Below are 17,760 nucleotides of genomic sequence, written 5' to 3'. Positions count from 1 at the left end.
ATGACACGTTTCTGGTTTCTTCCTGAAACAACACCTATCTTTGCTTAGCTAGTGCTTGCAAAACTAACCCCCGATTATTATTTTTTACTTGAAACTTTTATTGTGATAATCGTAGATTCACCTACCGTTGTAAGAAATACTACAAAGAGACCTCCCATACCCTTTACCCATTTTCCCTTAGCGCTAATATCTTGTAAAATGATAGTACAACATATTGGCTATGATATTGACACTGATAGAATCCACAGATCTTATTCAGGTTTCCCTAGCTTTACTTGTACTCAGTCTGTGTGTGTGTGTGTGTGTGTGTGTGTGTGTTTAGTTATATACAATTTTATCATGTGTAGGTTCCTCTATCATCTCTTTCCTGTCCCACCACTTCCTCTTTAACCCCTGACAACTGCTATCCTGTTCTCTACTTTTAAAATTTTGTCATTTTGAAAATATTATATAAATGGAATCACATAGCATGAAATCCTTTGGAAGGCGCTTTTTACACTCAGCATAATTTCCTTGCAATGCATCCAAGTTGTTGCATGCACCAATAGTTCATCCTTTTTTAATTGCTCTGTAGTATTCCATGGTACTACAGTTTGTTTACCCATTCATCTGTTGAAAGATATCTACGCTGTTTCCAGTATTTGATTATTATGAATAAAGTTGATAGGAACAGTCAAGTATAGCTTTTATTTCTCTAAGATAAGAGCTCAAGAGTGCAATTCCTGGATCATAAGAGAAAGAATTCCATTTCTTGTCATAAACTATGATGTTGGCTTCAGTTTTTTTTGTAGATGCTTTTAACTGAGATCAGGCAATTTTGCTCTATTTCTAACTTGCTAAGAAATTATTATTTTTTAAATATCTGTGAATTATAGCACATCCTTCCTAATGGTAATGCTTTGCAGAACCTGTTAGGGGGTCTCTCTAATGAGTCAGATCTACAGGTACAATCATCAAATGTGCCCTTTAGTTTTACAAAGAATAAAATTATTTTTCATAGCCACATTCTCAAATCAGGATTATTACAGTTATTTATGAAATGCGTCTCCCTTGCTCTTTCAGACAAGCATCTCCAGAACATCTTTAAATTCTCACACAGCACCTACCACAGTGGTTATGCTCAATTGGCAGCAAGACCTAACATATATACGGTGTTTTACAACTCATTTAACCTTCATGGAGACTCCGGGAAATAGCTATTATTAGCTCTGCTTCCAGGAGCTGAGGCTTGGGGAAGTTAAGTGACCTGCTGAGCCCACTCAGCTCTTATGGGGAAAGAGCTAGTGTTACTTAACCCCAAATCCCATATTGATTCCAATCCAACAGAGCTGGTGGTAATGGTGGAAACCCGGACTGGTTGATCTCCGAAGGTCTTTATCAAGTCTGAGGACTGAGAAGTCTGGCTCAGAGAGTTAGCACCCTCCAAGTGGCTGTTTCTTTGTTTGTTTGTTTGTTTGAGATGGAGTCTTGCTCTGTCGCCCAAGCTGGAGTGCAGTGGCACCATCTCGGCTCACTGCAACCTCTGCCTCCTGGGTTCAAGCGATTCTCCTGCCTCAGCCTCCCAAGTAGCTGGGATTACAGGCGCCTGCCACCAGGCCTGGCTAATTTTTGTATTTTTAGTAGAGATGGGGTTTCACCATGTTTGCCAGGCTGGTCTCGAACTCCTGACCTCAGGTGATCTGCCTGCCTCGGCCTACCAAAGTGCTGGGATTACAGGCGTGAGCCACTGCGTCCGGCCCACAAGTAGCTGTTTCTTTGTTCACTCCAATACCTGTTTCTCCTGCCTGCTGCCCAGAGAGTCTCCCACTACTGCTGCTGCTATTTCTACTGCCAGGAGCTGTTTGGCTTTATCTAAGGGGCTAAATCTCCTTTGATTCCATTCACATTAATTTCTGACCTTCCACTTTTCCATTCTAGTATGTGCTCGCACTAGATTCAAACAAACACTGTCAAGTGTGTCTTTTGTTTTCTTTGTTTTAGCAACACTGTCTTTGGAGATCTCTCCTTTTCATCATAACCAAGCTGCTCCCTTTAATCCCTCTGATTCTTCACATGGATGCCCCACCTTTGGGATCACTACCAGAGCTGCTGCTTCCCACGCATCATCACTACACAATTTCGGGTAGGCACTCTTAGTAAACTTAGTCAATAAGGATTCACTCATCATGGCCTGTGCCCAGGGCTTCATAAGGAATATGGAAAGCATTCAAGAGATATTGATATCTTCAAGGAGTTTATATTCTTTTTAATTACTCTCTGTTGGCAAAAATAGCTGTCAAAGCGGCAGGTGAAAGAACTACACGGAAAGTCAGTATAAAATCATGTAAGCTGAAAGCTTACATTGACAGTCCTTTAAAGCATATTGGAATCTGCCCAAGGGAGTTGTAATGCCAAAGCTTAAGGTCAGCTCAGCCCTTTGGCACCAATCTGGGTGCTATGGCAGAACACTTAGAAGTTATCCCACCTATGGCCCCTTACTCTCACTCTTGACTTTGGTGTAGTAGACAGAGAGGGAGAAGGCAGTAGTGAAAAGTTGGTAGGACAGAGCTGTTGTTTGCTGGAATCTTCATTAACACCCCTTCCTCAGTCTGGAAGCGGGACTTTGGAGTGACCAGATTGGCCATTTGGAATGTGAAGATGAGTATATTCCCAGAAATATTCAGAAGAAACCCATCGCCCCATATTATCTTTTCCTTCTCAGCTCTGGCCAAGTACACACGTCACGTTCATTGGCAGAAACTCTAAGCCAGAATGGGAAGACCTTAGAAGCCAAAGTTCTAGCCTGTTCTCTTTTTGGACATTAAAGAATGTCTCCCCCATTTCAATGCCCTCTCCTTCCCCAGAGACATGTTCCCTGTTCCTATTGCCTCTCCCACCATCCTTCCCTCATGTCCTCAGATGTGTCTGGGTATAGGATAATTAACAGGCACATGTATAGCGGACAGAGCACGTCTGTGGCAGCATTGTGCTGTAATCACAGAATGCTGGAAATAACCTAAGTATCCATCAGTAGATTAGTTAAATAAATAATGGGACATTGGTACAATGGAACATGACACAGCCATTACAATCATGCTGTGGAACATTGAAAAATATTTTCAATGAAAACACTGGTGGAAAAAAATGAAGGTTGCTAAAGTTTGTACAGTATAAACCTGAATGTTGTGAAAAATAAATGTGTGTGTGTGTGTGTGTGTGTATCAGGGTGAAGAATTATTTTTTCTTTTAAAAGTTATGCTCCTTCTGTATGGGTGAAGAATTTGTAATATCTATAGCAGAGTTTAAGGGAAGAAATTATCTTTTTGGAGGAGACTGGCTTCATCAACTGCTTCAGGTGGGGAAGGTGAAGCTTAGAGGTCAGTAGTAGGCATGCATGTAGATGAAAAGATGCCCAGACTGCTTTGTATATGAAATGAAGGGAATCTGAGAGTGGGGAAACCTAAGAAGCTGAGAGGAGCTGGAGGGGAGAAAGAGTCCAAGCAGCATGGCGGGGAGCTGGAACCTGCCAAAAAACATGAGTAGTCCATTCGAAATTCCTGGTGGTCTGATGGCCAAATGAGTTTTAGGAGGAAGAATTTCTAATATTCAATTTTTGAGATGTAAACTCCTTCTGTATCCCATAACCTTCAGTAAAGTCTAGTGAAATTATACATCTGGGTGTAATGGCGCCGTGGAATGTGAAAAGGAAGTAGCAGCAACTGGAAGTCGAGTGGCCCCTTGGTTGTCATGCAAACAGAGTGAGCAGCATCCTGTGGGAGGGGAGGGGAGAAAAGACAGGAGGTCCCTGCAGTGGCCCCAGCCCACGTGAGAACAACCCCTTGTTTCCTAAATACACTGGGAAAGGTAGACCTGAAGGGGGTTGGCTGATGTTTGTTTTACATATAAATGATCATACACCCACACGGAAGAAAAATGGCAAGGAAATAAACCAAAACAGTTAACTGTTGTCATCTTGGGGTGCTAAATGACAGAGTTTTACCTTCTTCTTTGGTTTTTTTTTTTTTTTTTTTTTTGAGATGGAGTCTCACTCTGTTGCCCAAACGACGCTTGGAGAGTAGTGGCGTGATCTCGGCTAACTGCAACCTCCGCCTCCCAGGTTCAGGCAAGTCTCCTGCCTCAGCCTCCTGAGTAGCTAGGACTACAGGTGCATGCCACTGCACCCAGCTAATTTTTGTATTTTTAGTAGAGACGGGGTTTCACCATGGTGGCCAGGCTATTCTCAAACACCCAACCTCAGGTGATCCACCCACCTCCGCCTCCCAAAGTGCTGGGATTACAGGTGGGAGCCACTGAGCCTGGGCTTCTTCTTTGTAATTTCTTATATTTTCAATGCTAAATTAAATTTAGCCTAAAGCTGCCTCCTTACATATTCTAAGTTTGGCCTAAAGGTTTCTTTGTACATAATGAACCATAGTAAACTGAAAACTAGCTGGATGTGTAAACAGTCTGCAATCTACTCTTATGCCAATCAACTGAGTTTTAGCCAATCAAAGGCAACCAACTGTTCAAACTGAGTTCAAATAAGGCAAATGCAGAGCTGTTAAGTATCAGCTGTTTCTGTACCTCGCTTCCATTTTCTTGTACAGTGGCTTTCCTTTTTCTGTTTCGTAAATCTTCTTCCACCATGTAGCTGCACTGAAGTCTCTCTGAGCCTGTTCGGGCTTGGGAGGCTGCCCGATTCACGAGTCATTCTTTGCTCAATTAAACTCTGCTAAATTTAATTTGTCTAAGGTTTTTCTTTTAGTATCAATAACTTCTGCAACTATGATGCTTTACTTTTGTAATTAGAAATTTTTTTTTTTTCTTTTTGAGACGGAGCCTCGCTGTTGCCCAGGCTGGAGTGCAGTAGTGCAATCTTGGCTCACTGCAACTCCCGCCTCCCAGGTTCAAGCAACTCTTCTGCCTCAGCCTCCTGAGTAGCTGGGACTCCAAGCATACACCACCACGCCCAGCTAATTTTTGTATTTTTAGTAGAGACAGGGTTTCACCATGTTGGCCAGGCTGGTCTCAAACTCCTGACCTCAGGTGATCCACCCATTTTGGCCTCCCAAACTGCTGGGATTACAGGCATGAGCCACCACTCCCGGGCAGAAACTATTTTTAAAAAGTCACCACTAACCATTATCATCCCTTCAGAGAGAGCTGGGGGATGAGGGGAAGAGGAACTTGGGAGGAGAGGTGTGAAAAGGGATTCAGAAGGGTTTCCTAGGCAGAAAGCACTGCCTCTTCATGGGGCACTGTCCTGGGGATGCTTAGGGTCATGAGGGACCCTGGGTGTTTTGGTGGAGGAGCAGCTGTGAGCGGATCCAAGGGACACACCTGCTAATGATCTCACTCCCAAGATGCCTGATTAAGCCAAGGACTTTCTTCATCCTACCCCAATAAGGAAGCTCAGTAAGCTGGCATCTGCCTGATGCACAAGAGGGTGGGTGGGGCAGGCCTGAGGCTGCCAGCCCCATGGCTTCTCTGTCGGATGTCTCCTTCTCCTACGAGCCTCTGCCATCCTCTGTTTCTCTTCCCACCAGAAAGCCTTGTTTCTTGTTAAGCTCCCCTGGGGACTCAAATGATCACAGCATGTATCTTCTCTTCCCAGCAGGCAAATCCTTATTTTCCGCTGTCAGATTCTCAACTGGTCTGACTTGTGAGAGTGCCTGAAGTTCTTTCCCTGCTGTTTCATTTCAAAGACAGGGTCAGGGGGAATCCTGGGGCAAAGTGTGAAAAGTGGCAGAGAACAGGCACTGTCTAACTGAGCCTTATTCACTTGGAGAATCTCAGGCTGGAGATGATGTGTGCCTAGAACCCACAGTTTCTAAGTGTTTCTTAGACTGACCCAAATCCTGAGAAGCTGGAAGGGGCATAGACCCCTGGCCCACGGGTTCTTGGTCATGGTGAAACTCTGTGGTCTTTCAACTAACTGATGAGTTATATGTTCACTCAGCCTCCCTTGACCAGGAATACACCAGGCATGGTGGTAGAAAATGTCCACACCAAAGGCTGTTGGCTTATACCTTCTCACCTCCCCTGTTTTGCAGACAGTTAGGGAGATGGCACTCTTTCCCCTGGCCCCTGTTTCGTCCTCACCTTTTTGCTCACTTGCTTCCCGTGTTTCCCCATAGCCTTCTTTGCTGCATTCTTTCCCCCTCTCTTTCCCTATATTTTCCTCTGTCTTCATGCACACTGGAGTAGGAGTTAGACTCAAATATTAACTAGCATCTGTTAAGCATCTGTTATAAGCCAGGCACTGTGCTAGGCATGTGTGCATGTATCATTAAATTTAATCACCATAACAATCCTGTGTGGTACATTATTATTATTCACGTGCTGTCATGGAAACAGAAGCCACAGTGGTTGGGTCCTATCCAAGGTTAATGGAGGAAGAAGTAGGGAAGCTAGGATTCAGATTCAGATTTCACTATGTAAAGACCTGTTTTCATTACGCCACATTACCCCTCAGGTTTTCTGAGGTCTAGGTTGCTTCCTGTTTTTTCCTCTGTGTTCTATCTTCCTTCCATCCTCATGGGCACTCATGAGATACCCACCTCTCTGTATAGGCATCAGAGTCCATTCAAGTTTCCAATGGTCCTGTGGTCTCCACAACCTGGAGGTGCAGATCCATTAGAGAAAGGAGTGCAGTTCTGACTGGACATAAGCAACAGGCCCAGAATCACATCCCCAAATGCTCAGATCCAGCCCAGAATCCCCAGGGCTTTCCAGCCTTGAGCCATGGGTAGGAACTCTCTGAGATGCTAGAACTTAGCCAGCAACTGTTCTCTCAAACTCTTGCCAGCCTGTTTATCAAAAGCTTTTGTTTTGTTTTGTTTAGTTTTGTTTTTTGTTTTCACTGCTACCAGTACTTCCTGGCCTAATATAGCTGGCATTGCCAGGTTTCTGATGCTGAATGGCTGCTTGATTAATTGAATTTGGGGATAATCTAGGGAGATACAGCAGCAATGAATACTATTTGGTGCCACCAACTTAGATTCCAGGGCCCAGATAATATTTTACATAGGCTTCAATTCCTCCTCATTTTTCTCAGAAATCCAGTGCTTGACTGTATCATCCAAGGAGGCTTTGACGTCCCTTTGGTTTACCCCCAAATTTGCAAGGGTTGCCTTGGAAATCTCAGTTGGGATCGTTTAATACTTATTGTCAGCACATACCAGTAAGCTGGAATAAAAGAGAGCTTGTCTCCTGTTTCCTTCCCCAAATCCGACTTCTCCCAGAAAGATCAAGGCAGGGAGGGGGTTGCTAGAAGCCCTTTGAAATCCTGGATAGTTCAATGCTTCTGAAAGAAAGCTTGGCAGGAAGCTGATCTAACCCCCAGTGTTTACAGATGGGGAAACTGAGGCTTAGCAGGATGTGACTTGCTCAAAGTCACCGAACAAGTTAGCAGCAGAGCCTGGACTAAAACCCTGATCCCAACTGCCCCCACTCCATGTTTTTTTTTTTAAACCAGAAAGGATTTAGATTTGGGCTGTGGAGAGACATAGCGAGCGTCCAGTAAAGATCCAATGAACGACTGAGCTTCCTTCTGGGTGCTCCGGCTGCTCTGGCTGAGCTTCCAACATGCGGAATTTCTAGACTCAGGAGCTAACAAGAACCTTGGATGCTGAGCACCTACACCACGCCTTCCTCGACACCAGAGACATATTACTAACATTCAGAACCAGTTTACGTCACAAGTGCTGACTCAACTCTCTTCTTTGCCTCACCAGAAGATTCAAACTGTCACTAATGTGCAACAGAGTCTAGGGGGCATGCTCCTACTCTGTGGGGTACCATGCTGCCAGGATCTAGCCCTTTGTGTGGACTGGGATGGTGGCAACTGCAGAAAGGGAGACAAGTCTTTTTATGAAATATTAAGAGAAAGTTTGAGGCATTCAAACTTTTTTTTTTGTGGGATAATGTTGCTTGACAAGTATAGACAGGGCATGATACTACCCAGAATGGCATTAAAATTATGTTTGTAGGTTATGTTTTCTTCAGGAATATTTTTAAAATGCAAAATTACTCATAATTTCTCTACACAGATAACCCATGTCATCATTTTTCTTAAAAAAAAAAAAGTAATAATGCATGTAGGTAGAGAAGTCAAACATTACAGAAAGATTTAAAGTAAAAAGTTAGGCCAGGTGCGGTGGCTCACGCCTGTAATCCCAGCACACTGGGAGGCCAAGGCAGGGGGATCACTTGAGGCCGGGAGTTAGAGACCATCTTGGCCAACATAGTGAAACCCCATCTCTACTAAAAATACAAAAAGTTAGCTGAACATGGTGGTGCACGCTTGTAATCCCAGCTACTTGGGAGGCTGAGGCAGGAGAATTGCTTGAACCCAGGAGGCGGAGGTTGCAGTGAGCTGATAACATGCTACTTACACTCCAGCCTGGGTGACAGAATGAGACTATGTCTCAAAAAAAAAAAAAAAAGAAAAAGTTAAAATCTCTCTGCCCTATTCCTTGCTTAGCCTCTTTTTTCAAAGGTAACAGTTAACTGCTTCTCTGGTATGACTTGAGACAATTTTCTTGAATGCGAACACTGTACTAGCATATATGTTTATTTTCTTATTAAAATTCTACACAAATAAAATCATATTAAAGACCGTTCTGCACTCTGCACTTTTCAAGTAATATAGGTTTTGGAGACTAGTATCTCTAAGCACACATAGAACTTCTCTATTCCATGTAATGGCCACACAGTTCAGAAAGAATGATGTGGAGAATTTTTCTTTAAGACCTGGAAAGGAGATTAGAGATCTTGGAATTCAACCCTTAATTTTCTGAAAATCAGAAAACCATGGTCCAAGAGGTAAAATTCTTTGATCCAAGGCACACAGAAAGTTAGAGACAGAACTTGCAGTCCAGCTCCCTTTTCACTAAGCCCCACTTCTGCTACGTTCTTAAAGAAGAAGATATCTGAAGAGAATTGGGGAAATTTTAGCCTTCAAAGAACACCCCTTTTATTTTCAAGTATATTCTTTTTTTTTTTTTTGAGATGGTGTCCTGCTCTGTTGCCCAGGCTGGAGTGCAGTGGTGCAATCTCGGCTCAACGCAACCTCCATCTCCCAGGTTTAAGCGATTCTCCTGCCTCCGCCTCCCCAGTAGCTGGGATTACAGGCACGCGCCACCATGCCCAGCGAATTTTTGTATTTTTAGTAGAGACAGGGTCTCACCATGTTGGCTAGGCTGGTCTCAAACTCCTGACCTCAGGTGATCTACCCACCTTGGACTCCAAAAGTGCTGGGACCACTGACGTGAGCCACTGTGCCCAGCCAAGTATATTCTTTAATGGCTGAAATGAACTCCTACTCTTCACATTTCTACTTCGATTTCTCAAGACCTCTTAACTGGAATTCACACACCCTAAAGCAAGGGAGGAAGAAAAGAGGAGAGACATGGGTGGGGATTCTGCAGTCTCTATGTTCATTAGAAATTATGACTCACAGGGCTTCTCACTCCCCACTGTCCATACAAATTCAGGTCACCTTCCTACTGATATGGGAGGACCTAGGGAAACAATGACCTGGTTTCAGAACACAGGACACTTTCCCCTTAACCACCCAGGATGGCAATGGAATGGGAGTCCTAATCACACAAGGCACGTTCACAGTAAAAGGATGTCTAACCGCCAGAAGGAAAGACTGGAAGATGGGCAATAGAGTTACCCTAAAAATGTCAAAGCTTGTCTTTGCTACAGAGATGATATATACTCTATGTTGCTTCAAAGAGTAGAATATTGATGGATTAAAAGAAATTTCAGAAAGACAAGTTTTATTATCTAAGGAAGAAACCCCTAAAGATGGAGGTGGTAGGGTGAATGGCTAAGACTGCATGCTTTGGAATTACAGACCCAGTGGTTGAGAGATCCCAGTTTACCATATACCACTATGTGACCACGGGCAAGTGATGTTAACTGTTCCAAGGCTGACTTTTCTGTCTCACAGAGTTGTACAGATCAAATGAAATTATATATACATAAGTTCATGTAAGGCAGGGACCTTGTCCTTCATATTAACTGCTGTATACCCAGCCCCCAAGCCTGGAGTGTATAATAAGTGCTCAATAAACATTAATGGAATGATTGAATTTACTGGATCCCTAACAAGAGACAGATGCTGAGACAAGCATTTTCATTCATTTCAAACACATTTGTGGAACATCTACTATGTGCTGGGCTCATCATGGTAATCCTTTCTGTCATTACTGATACCATTATTATTATAGTTGTTTTGGTGGTGGTAGCTGTCAAAAAGTTTGCTTCAGATGGTGGTGAATATACCTATCATTGGAAATGCCTAGCTCATGTGGGATGACAAGCTGGTAGTATTGACAGGTGAATCCATGCACCTATATAGGGTTTGGGGTCATATCCAAATCCAAAATCAAAATTCTGATTTTACAGAAATCTTGAGCTTGTGAGTACCACTTCACACTTTTGGTGGGGATATGACATTGTATGTCTGTATAAGATAGTGAGCTTTACAGTGGTAATAAATAATTCCAAGGTCATATAAATACCACAAGGTAGGCTAAACTCCTTTAATCCCTGTAGCATTATCTTTGGCTTTTCTAAGTCTGGTACCATTGTCTGAGCTAGACCTTAGAGTTGCTGCTCCGTGCCTGGGCCACACTAATCATCGGGGTGAAATGGAAAATTTTGTTCCAAATATGGACATCTGCCTTCCCAAAGGGGCTTAGGAAATCTCTAGTTGGTTGATTGAAACATTCAGTTTTCATCCTAGCTGTTTGGAGTAGGCACAGTCTGGTGGTGAAAGAGAACAGCTGTGAGGAGAGGATTTCCTTACAGTGAATCTGGAGGTCACCCACAACCCGTGAAAGCTCTGGGAGCTGCTTTTGGCTGCTCCACATCTTGGCCTTCCTGTCTGCTTTGCAGATGAATTTTCTTGCCTTGGAGGGGGCACTCCCGTGTATTTTGGCTGTAGGGACTCTGATTTCAAGATGTCCTAAAGAGTTCCTGGCTAAAAGCCACCTGACTTATTTCCCTTGGAGGTGGACTAAGGAGCTTCCAAATCCACTTTAGGAACTCAGCCCAGTGTCTAAATTTGTAATGTTCTTCCCAGTACCTTCCTTGAAAGCATTCTGCAAGTTTCAATTCTCACTTTCTTCCTTGGAAGAAGGTATTACAAGCCCCATTTACTTGACCCTTAAGATTTATTGGTCAAGTTGCTACCTAAGGATCAGCCCCAGGTCAACAACAGCTTAGCCAGTCAAGCTCTCCCATCAGGATGGCAAGATCTTGGCTGAGCATCTTAGCATGAGGCCTATATTCTTTTCCCTTCTTTTGACCAATCCTTACCCTAGGAATTCATCCTCTGACTGCAAGGTTACTGTTTGTCTCTAGCCCCTGACCTCCTGTTCACCACTGAGTTTTTAAATTTGTAATTCATCCATCTTTATACCAACATCTGTTGAATACCCTTTGTTCTTAGACTCTGCCTTAGAGTCTGTATCCAATTTTGTCCACCTCAGATATATCCATCCAGCCATCTCTGGTGTCCCATTGAGGGCTGGCTTCAAGGGTGGGCAACTTGTGCTGTTGCATAGAGCCCCACACTCAGAAGGAACCTGTACTTCATTTAATACTCTGCTATTGCCTTCTTGAAATTCTTAGTCACTTTATCTTTAAACTTGCTTTTTGTTTAAGTGAAGTCTGATGGGACAACACAGCGTGAGCAGGGACAGAGGAGATGGGCAGAATACCACTCTTTGCTGCCCCATTTGCATATAGCATTCACAATGCCCCATGAGCAAAGAATTCTAGGAGCCCCATGATGCGTGAGAGTTCATCGAGACTTAATTATGCCCATAACTAAATGAATATGCTGCCAGTCCCAAAGGGCCATTCTTTCCATTCAAACTAGAAATGGCTTCAAATGTGGAATAAAAAATAATGTTCTCAGAAACACAAACAATCTAGGAACCCTATCATATCCTTTCCTACCTATGTTGCTTCCCCATATTAGCCAACCACTCATGCTGAAAATGATGACACAGAAGGAAAGGGTAGGGTCACGTGTAGTCCCTTTTCCTTTCCTGGCTCATCTGAAAGCCTGGTAGAAAGTGCACATATGAAGTATGCATATAAAGTACACATATAAAAAAGTGAAATAAAAATAGTTTAGTTTATTTGGTGCAGCATTTCCACTGTTCTAGTAAGAATAAATACATATGCATGTATGAGCTACAGAAGTATAAATTGTATAATTTTTATAATTCCTCATATAAGTAAAGTGTTCTTGTAAGTTCATTTAAAAACGGCACCACACAATATAAAGAATAGTAAAATCTATGCTAATAATTAAATTTTAAATTTTTTTATTTGCAATGACATCAAATAGCAAATACAAAACACCATGTCAAGTCGAGAGAAAGAGAGAACAAAAGAAAGAAAAAAGCTTTATCTTTCAGGAACTTTAGCGACACTTCCTCGCTGCCTTTTCAACAAAAAGTCCTACATTTCATTTCATGCTGGGCCCTGCAAATTATGTGGCTGGCTCTGATCCCATGGCTTTAAGACATGTCCACAAGCACTGAAAAGCTTGTTTCAAACCAGCACCATCCCAGGCATTTCCCAGTGTGACTTCCTTCTAGGCCTTGCCACATCCCTATCCCAAGGCTTCAACTGGGATCAATGGATACTAGCTGCCCCCTTGTTAAGATCAACAAAAATCTCCTAAACATAGCTCTGAGAAGATGGGAAAATGGAGGTAAAGTGAAATGGCAGGGGCTTATCCAAGGTCACAAGGTATCCCAGGGACAGACACACAAGCTCCTAGCCTTCAGGTCCAATGCCAAGGTTTGTTGATTTCCATCTCTACTGCTGGCATTCGAGCCTTGAACATCATTTGAAAATACCAACAAAGTCATTGTGTGTTGTATCCCTTTGATCACACTTCAGCTAGGGCCCCCACAGCCCCACAGGAACAGATGTAGGGCAAAAGGCTCTGCCCTGCAAAGGGTTCTACACAGAACATTCCAAGGCCCCAGGGGAGTCCTGTATCTTGTTCAATGTCAAGAAGAGTCCATCAACAGGCCAATACATGCTTCATTTGTAGCCTCTATAATGATCAGATTCCTATGTCTCCCCAGGAAGGTCAGGATATCTTTTCTAATCATTGTATCAGGATCATTCAAAATTCTGTAGAAACAGAACGATCCCTACCTATTTCTTTGAATTTCCTGGAAAACAAGATACGCAAAAATCACATCCAGGGGCCCAGCACAACTGGCCAGATCTCTTCCAACCAAAAGGAAATCCCAGCCAGAAGAGACCACAAGCTGGAGCCCTTTGCAAATTGCCTGCACACCCTTCATGCGTCCCCTCAAGTCATCCAAGTAGGTTTTTAGACCGACATCTCTTAGCACATTCTAGCTGTCCTCTTGCTATTCTTTTGGAGGCTTCCATGTGGAGTACAAGGGTTCACTGAGCCTAGATTTATTCCAGAAGCCTCATAACCACCTCTTGTTTGGAGCAGCGACGCCCTTAGCAACACAGCTTAATTTTCCAGGTACTTCTGGGCTAGTAGTCCAATTCCTCCTAAAACCCAGTCCTGTCTCTCTATGCACAGCTTTGTGTAGAAGGAGGACGGATCCTTGATTAAATATATTCAGACTCCAGCAGAACCTGGAGCTTGTTGGGCTACTCAGCTGGTGCTGCAGCCCTGGTGGAAGGGTCAGCAGCCTTTCTTCCAGAATAAACCTCCAGTTGCTGGTCTCCTTAATTTTAGCAGGCACACAGGGGAAAAGATATCTCATGGGCCATGCTGCACTGTTCTGGCTCTAACAACAATACCAGTGATCATCTTTCCTTCCTTTCTAGCCAATGAGAAGTATAAATACACATGTAAAACTTTTCTGTTGCCATTTAAAATAATCTTCATGAAAATATTTTCATGAAATGTGAAAATGCTTCTGACATAAATAAATGGGATTAAAAGCAGGATACCTGATTGTATACACAGGAGGACCGCAGCTTTGTAAACTGTTTACATTTATTCACAGAAAAAAATACAGGAAGGAAGTACACCACAATGGGTTTCTAACTGGATTAGAGGTAATTGTGTATTTTCTTCTTTAAACGTTTTAGTGTTTTACGAAAGAAAATACGTATTATAGGCATTGATTATTTTGTAATCTAACAGGAAAGGATACTTTCCTATTAGCTGGGACTTCTGAAGTAGTCATCACTGATTTTATACATAGCCCTGAAGGAAACAAACATAAGGCTTCTACTTCTTCCCAGAGTGACTTTTTTTTAAAATTTTAAATTTTTTTTTTTTTTTTGAGACGGAGTCTCGTTCTGTTGCCCAGGCTGGAGTGCAGTGGCGCGATCTCGGCTCACTGCAAGCTCCGCCTTCCGGGTTCATGCCATTCTCCTGCCTCAGCCTCCCCAGTAGCTGGGACTACAGGTGCCCGCCACCACACCTGGCTAATTTTTTGTATTTTTAGTAGAGACGGGGTTTCGCCGTGTTAGCCAGGATGGTCTCGATCTCCTGACCTCGTGATCCGCCCGCCTCGGCCTCCCAAAGTGCTGGGATTACAGAAGTGAGCCACCGCGCCCAGCCCCAGAGTGACTTTTAGGTTGAACCATCCTCCTAGCTGAATTTTCTATACAAGATACAGATTTTGGCTTTGACAAAACTGCTTTGCTTATAATCACTCTTTTCTTTCTTTTGTGAGACTTGACATTTGGAAATAGCCCGTTAGAGCCTTGAATCAAAGTATTCTATTTCTTTCTCCTGGTTACCAGGCCTGAGATCTCCCAAAGGAATTTCCAAAGTGCAAGGCTTTGGAGCCCACCTGAAACTGGGCTCAAGTGAGACAGAGGCCCAGAGGATGCTGACTTTGTGCATCGAAGTATGATGACAAGAACATTGCCTTTGGAGAAGAATGGCTCCAGAGCCTTGAGCTTTTTCTCTGCAAAACTGATGATCATATTTCTTTTATATAGATTATAAAGATTTAAAGAGACAATGTATGGAGGATGCCTAACAGCACACACAATTAATTATTAATAAAAGTGGTGAGCACTGGAGAAGGCAGCAGAGGGGAATATCTGCTATTGCTACTTTCCATTCTCTCACTGTTGAAGTTTTCCAGTGTGTGAGGTGAGGATGGGAGTGGTGGAGCTATCCAGATTTCAGCCCCGCCCTGACTGGGCTGGCCTGACCAAGGACACATCTTTGATTTCACCATGGAAATGTAACCACGTCTGGGGTGGAGGGCAGGCAGTGCTAGCCACTGGCTGGCAGCCCTAGAATGTCCATGGATAATACTGACTAAATATAAGACTCCATTACCACTCCAAAGTCACCGCATTAGCAATCCACAGTGCCTCATCCTCCACCCATGGCTGTTCTGCCCTTTAACTATTCATGGGGCAGCAGCCAGTATGCCAAAGACTTACGGGAACTAAAGGACTCAAGCTGTATCTTATAATGGATTGAAAGAGTCCATTTTTGCTGTACTACAATTTTATCTGCTGCTATTACTGCTAGTATTGCTATTAGCACCACCATTCTTCCAACTGCTGCTACTACTACTCTGACTATTAATCCTTTAAGTCTGTAAACTACTTTACAATTTGCAAAGTGCCTCCGTAGCCTGGGTTTTACCTGATCAAAGATGAGACTGGGCATGGCATTCTGGGAAGACAGAGGTAGGCTGGTACTAGAAACCTCAGAGGGAACAGAGAGATCTGCATTTACCAACAGAGCAGAATTGCCAGTATTTATTTTTACTCCCCCACCACTGCCTGGGCTTCAGACACATTCACCATTCCCTGCCACACCCAGTCACTCTTCCACCCCTACCCTGCTCTAACTCTCTCCATAGACAGTCTAGGCAACCTCACATGTTAGGAACTAGGAGGAACTGCCCTTTATTTGGTCGGAGAAGGTTGACCATGCCAAAATCTCACCAAATGGGGCAAGAGAAGAGGAGAGAATGCTTTTCAAGTTGCCTTTGCCAACCTCTCCCACCTTCTCCCAGAAGGCCCTGGCAAGAGCCAGACTCTTTCTTTTTTAAGAGACTTTAAATATTCCTGCGCCTAAATTAAAAAAAAATTTAATGCCTGATTTTGGCTCTTATCCCCAAAGGGAATGTTGGAATGTACACCTTCTTTGCCCAAGAGAAGGGCCCCCTTTTCCTTCACCCCTAGCAGCCAGCTGGCGTGAGGACTGATGCTACACATAGTGAGAAACGGGCAGGGAGGAGACGGCGAATGCAGCATAGTTCAAGTCCAACCATGAACCAAGCTTCCTTTGAGATAGAGATCTTCACCTGGCAACCGGGAGCCCCAGCAGAGCTCAGAGAGAAGAAAGTGGCATTCTGGAATCCATTTTGCTCAAGATGCTGAAGGCATGGTGTCAAACTCCCCTTTGCTACTGGGGCCAAAAAACTTGGAGAAGATCTTACCTACAGGGATGCGGTTAGTTGGGGAAAAGGCGAGGACCAATCCTGGTGCTCATGCTACCTGAGGAGAGCAGACAGGTGCGTGGCCTCCCTTGGGACCCACCCGCAGGAAAAAGCTGGGCTAGCGGTGGCTGCGGGGGCCCACTGCGGGCGCTGCTTCCGCATTTTGGACCCAGGTCCACTGGTGAGCAGTAGCAGCAGCAGCCATAGCCAGGGCAGCTGGGTACCCTTCTATCTATCCAGTCATTTCTAGGTGAGATTTACGATGTATGCTAGCGAAGGGACAAGAGATGACTATGGCCTTTGAAAGGCATAATCCTGAAAGTCACACTTTTTCTAAGGCGCCTCCCTCCCGGGTTCTCCCCGGAGCAGCACAATCACAGCAGGAGAATCTGCACCGCGGGAGCGCCGCAGTGGTCCGCGGAGGGACCGGGCCGAAGAACGCGGACCGCGGGGCGGGGGGCGCGGCGCGGCTCACCTGCCAGGCTGTTGTAACAGTCGATCTCGATGGCTTCCACCGTCTTGCTCTGCTCCTCCGAGAGGCGGCTGGGCTTCAGGGCCCCAGCCGGGGAGGCCGCACGCGAGTCCCGCTCCCGTTCCCCGGGGGGCGGCAGCAGCCCCTTCAGCTCCAGCAACGCCCGGTGGTATTTGCCGATGGCTTCACGGAATTTCTTGTCCTTGTAGCACTGCGCCCCTTGGCTTTTGAACTCGTGCGCTCGTCGGATGAGCTCGGCCGGCTCGGCCGCCGCCCCGACCTGGCCCCTCGCTGGGGCTCCTCCGCCGCCGCCCGGGACGCACAGCGGCGGCGGTGGCCGCTGCCCGTCTCCGGCCGCGGGCGGGCTCGGGTTCCCCTTGGCCCCGGCCGCCGAGCCCTTTCTCTCCATTCGGCCGCCGCCCCGGCGCCTGGTGCGCGCCGCGATCTGCCCGCCGCCGCCGCCGCCGCCGCCGCGCCTTCCCGGGTTTAAAAGCCGCGGGCGCCGGCCCCGCGCCTCGCAGGCTTCGTGGCGGCCGTGACACCCCGCGGCGGTCTGGCGCCCCGCACTCCCATTCTCCCCGCTGCTGCCAGAGGCTGCTCCAGCCGCCGCCGCCGCCTCGGACGCCGGCCCCTCCCCCGCCTCCCGGCTCCGCGCCGCCCGCTCCCGCCCTCCTCCCTCCGCAACCTGCGGGTGGCGGGGGCCGGTGCTCGCGGGCCCGGGGCTAGCGCTGCGGGGGGACCGTGGCCCCGAGTGGGGTGGCGGGGATGGTCGCTGACCCGGAAGAAGCTTGGCTTGCCCGAAGGAGGGGAGGATTAATGACAAAGACGGCCCCGCTCTTTCCCATTCAATCCAGC

The 17,760-nt window shown here is 45.5% G+C and overlaps 1 protein-coding gene across 1 annotated transcript in view; it reads right to left on the bottom strand.

Annotated features, from left to right (window-relative positions):
* Positions 1-17,553, bottom strand: part of TTC9 (tetratricopeptide repeat domain 9) — a 33,399-nt gene extending 15,846 nt beyond the window's left edge. Inside the window, exon 1 of the mRNA XM_054449517.2 lies at positions 16,909-17,553. Coding sequence (XP_054305492.1) covers positions 16,909-17,314 — 406 coding nt within the window. The 5' untranslated portion in view covers positions 17,315-17,553. The remainder of the gene's footprint in view (positions 1-16,908) is intronic.
* Between the last annotated feature and the right edge of the window lie 207 nt (positions 17,554-17,760).

Source organism: Pongo pygmaeus, chromosome 15 (assembly GCF_028885625.2).
Source record: "Pongo pygmaeus isolate AG05252 chromosome 15, NHGRI_mPonPyg2-v2.0_pri, whole genome shotgun sequence".
Classification (NCBI taxonomy): Eukaryota; Metazoa; Chordata; class Mammalia; order Primates; family Hominidae; genus Pongo; species Pongo pygmaeus.
Note: the sequence above shows the minus strand (reverse complement) of the source record. Positions and strands in the feature narration are given on the sequence as shown.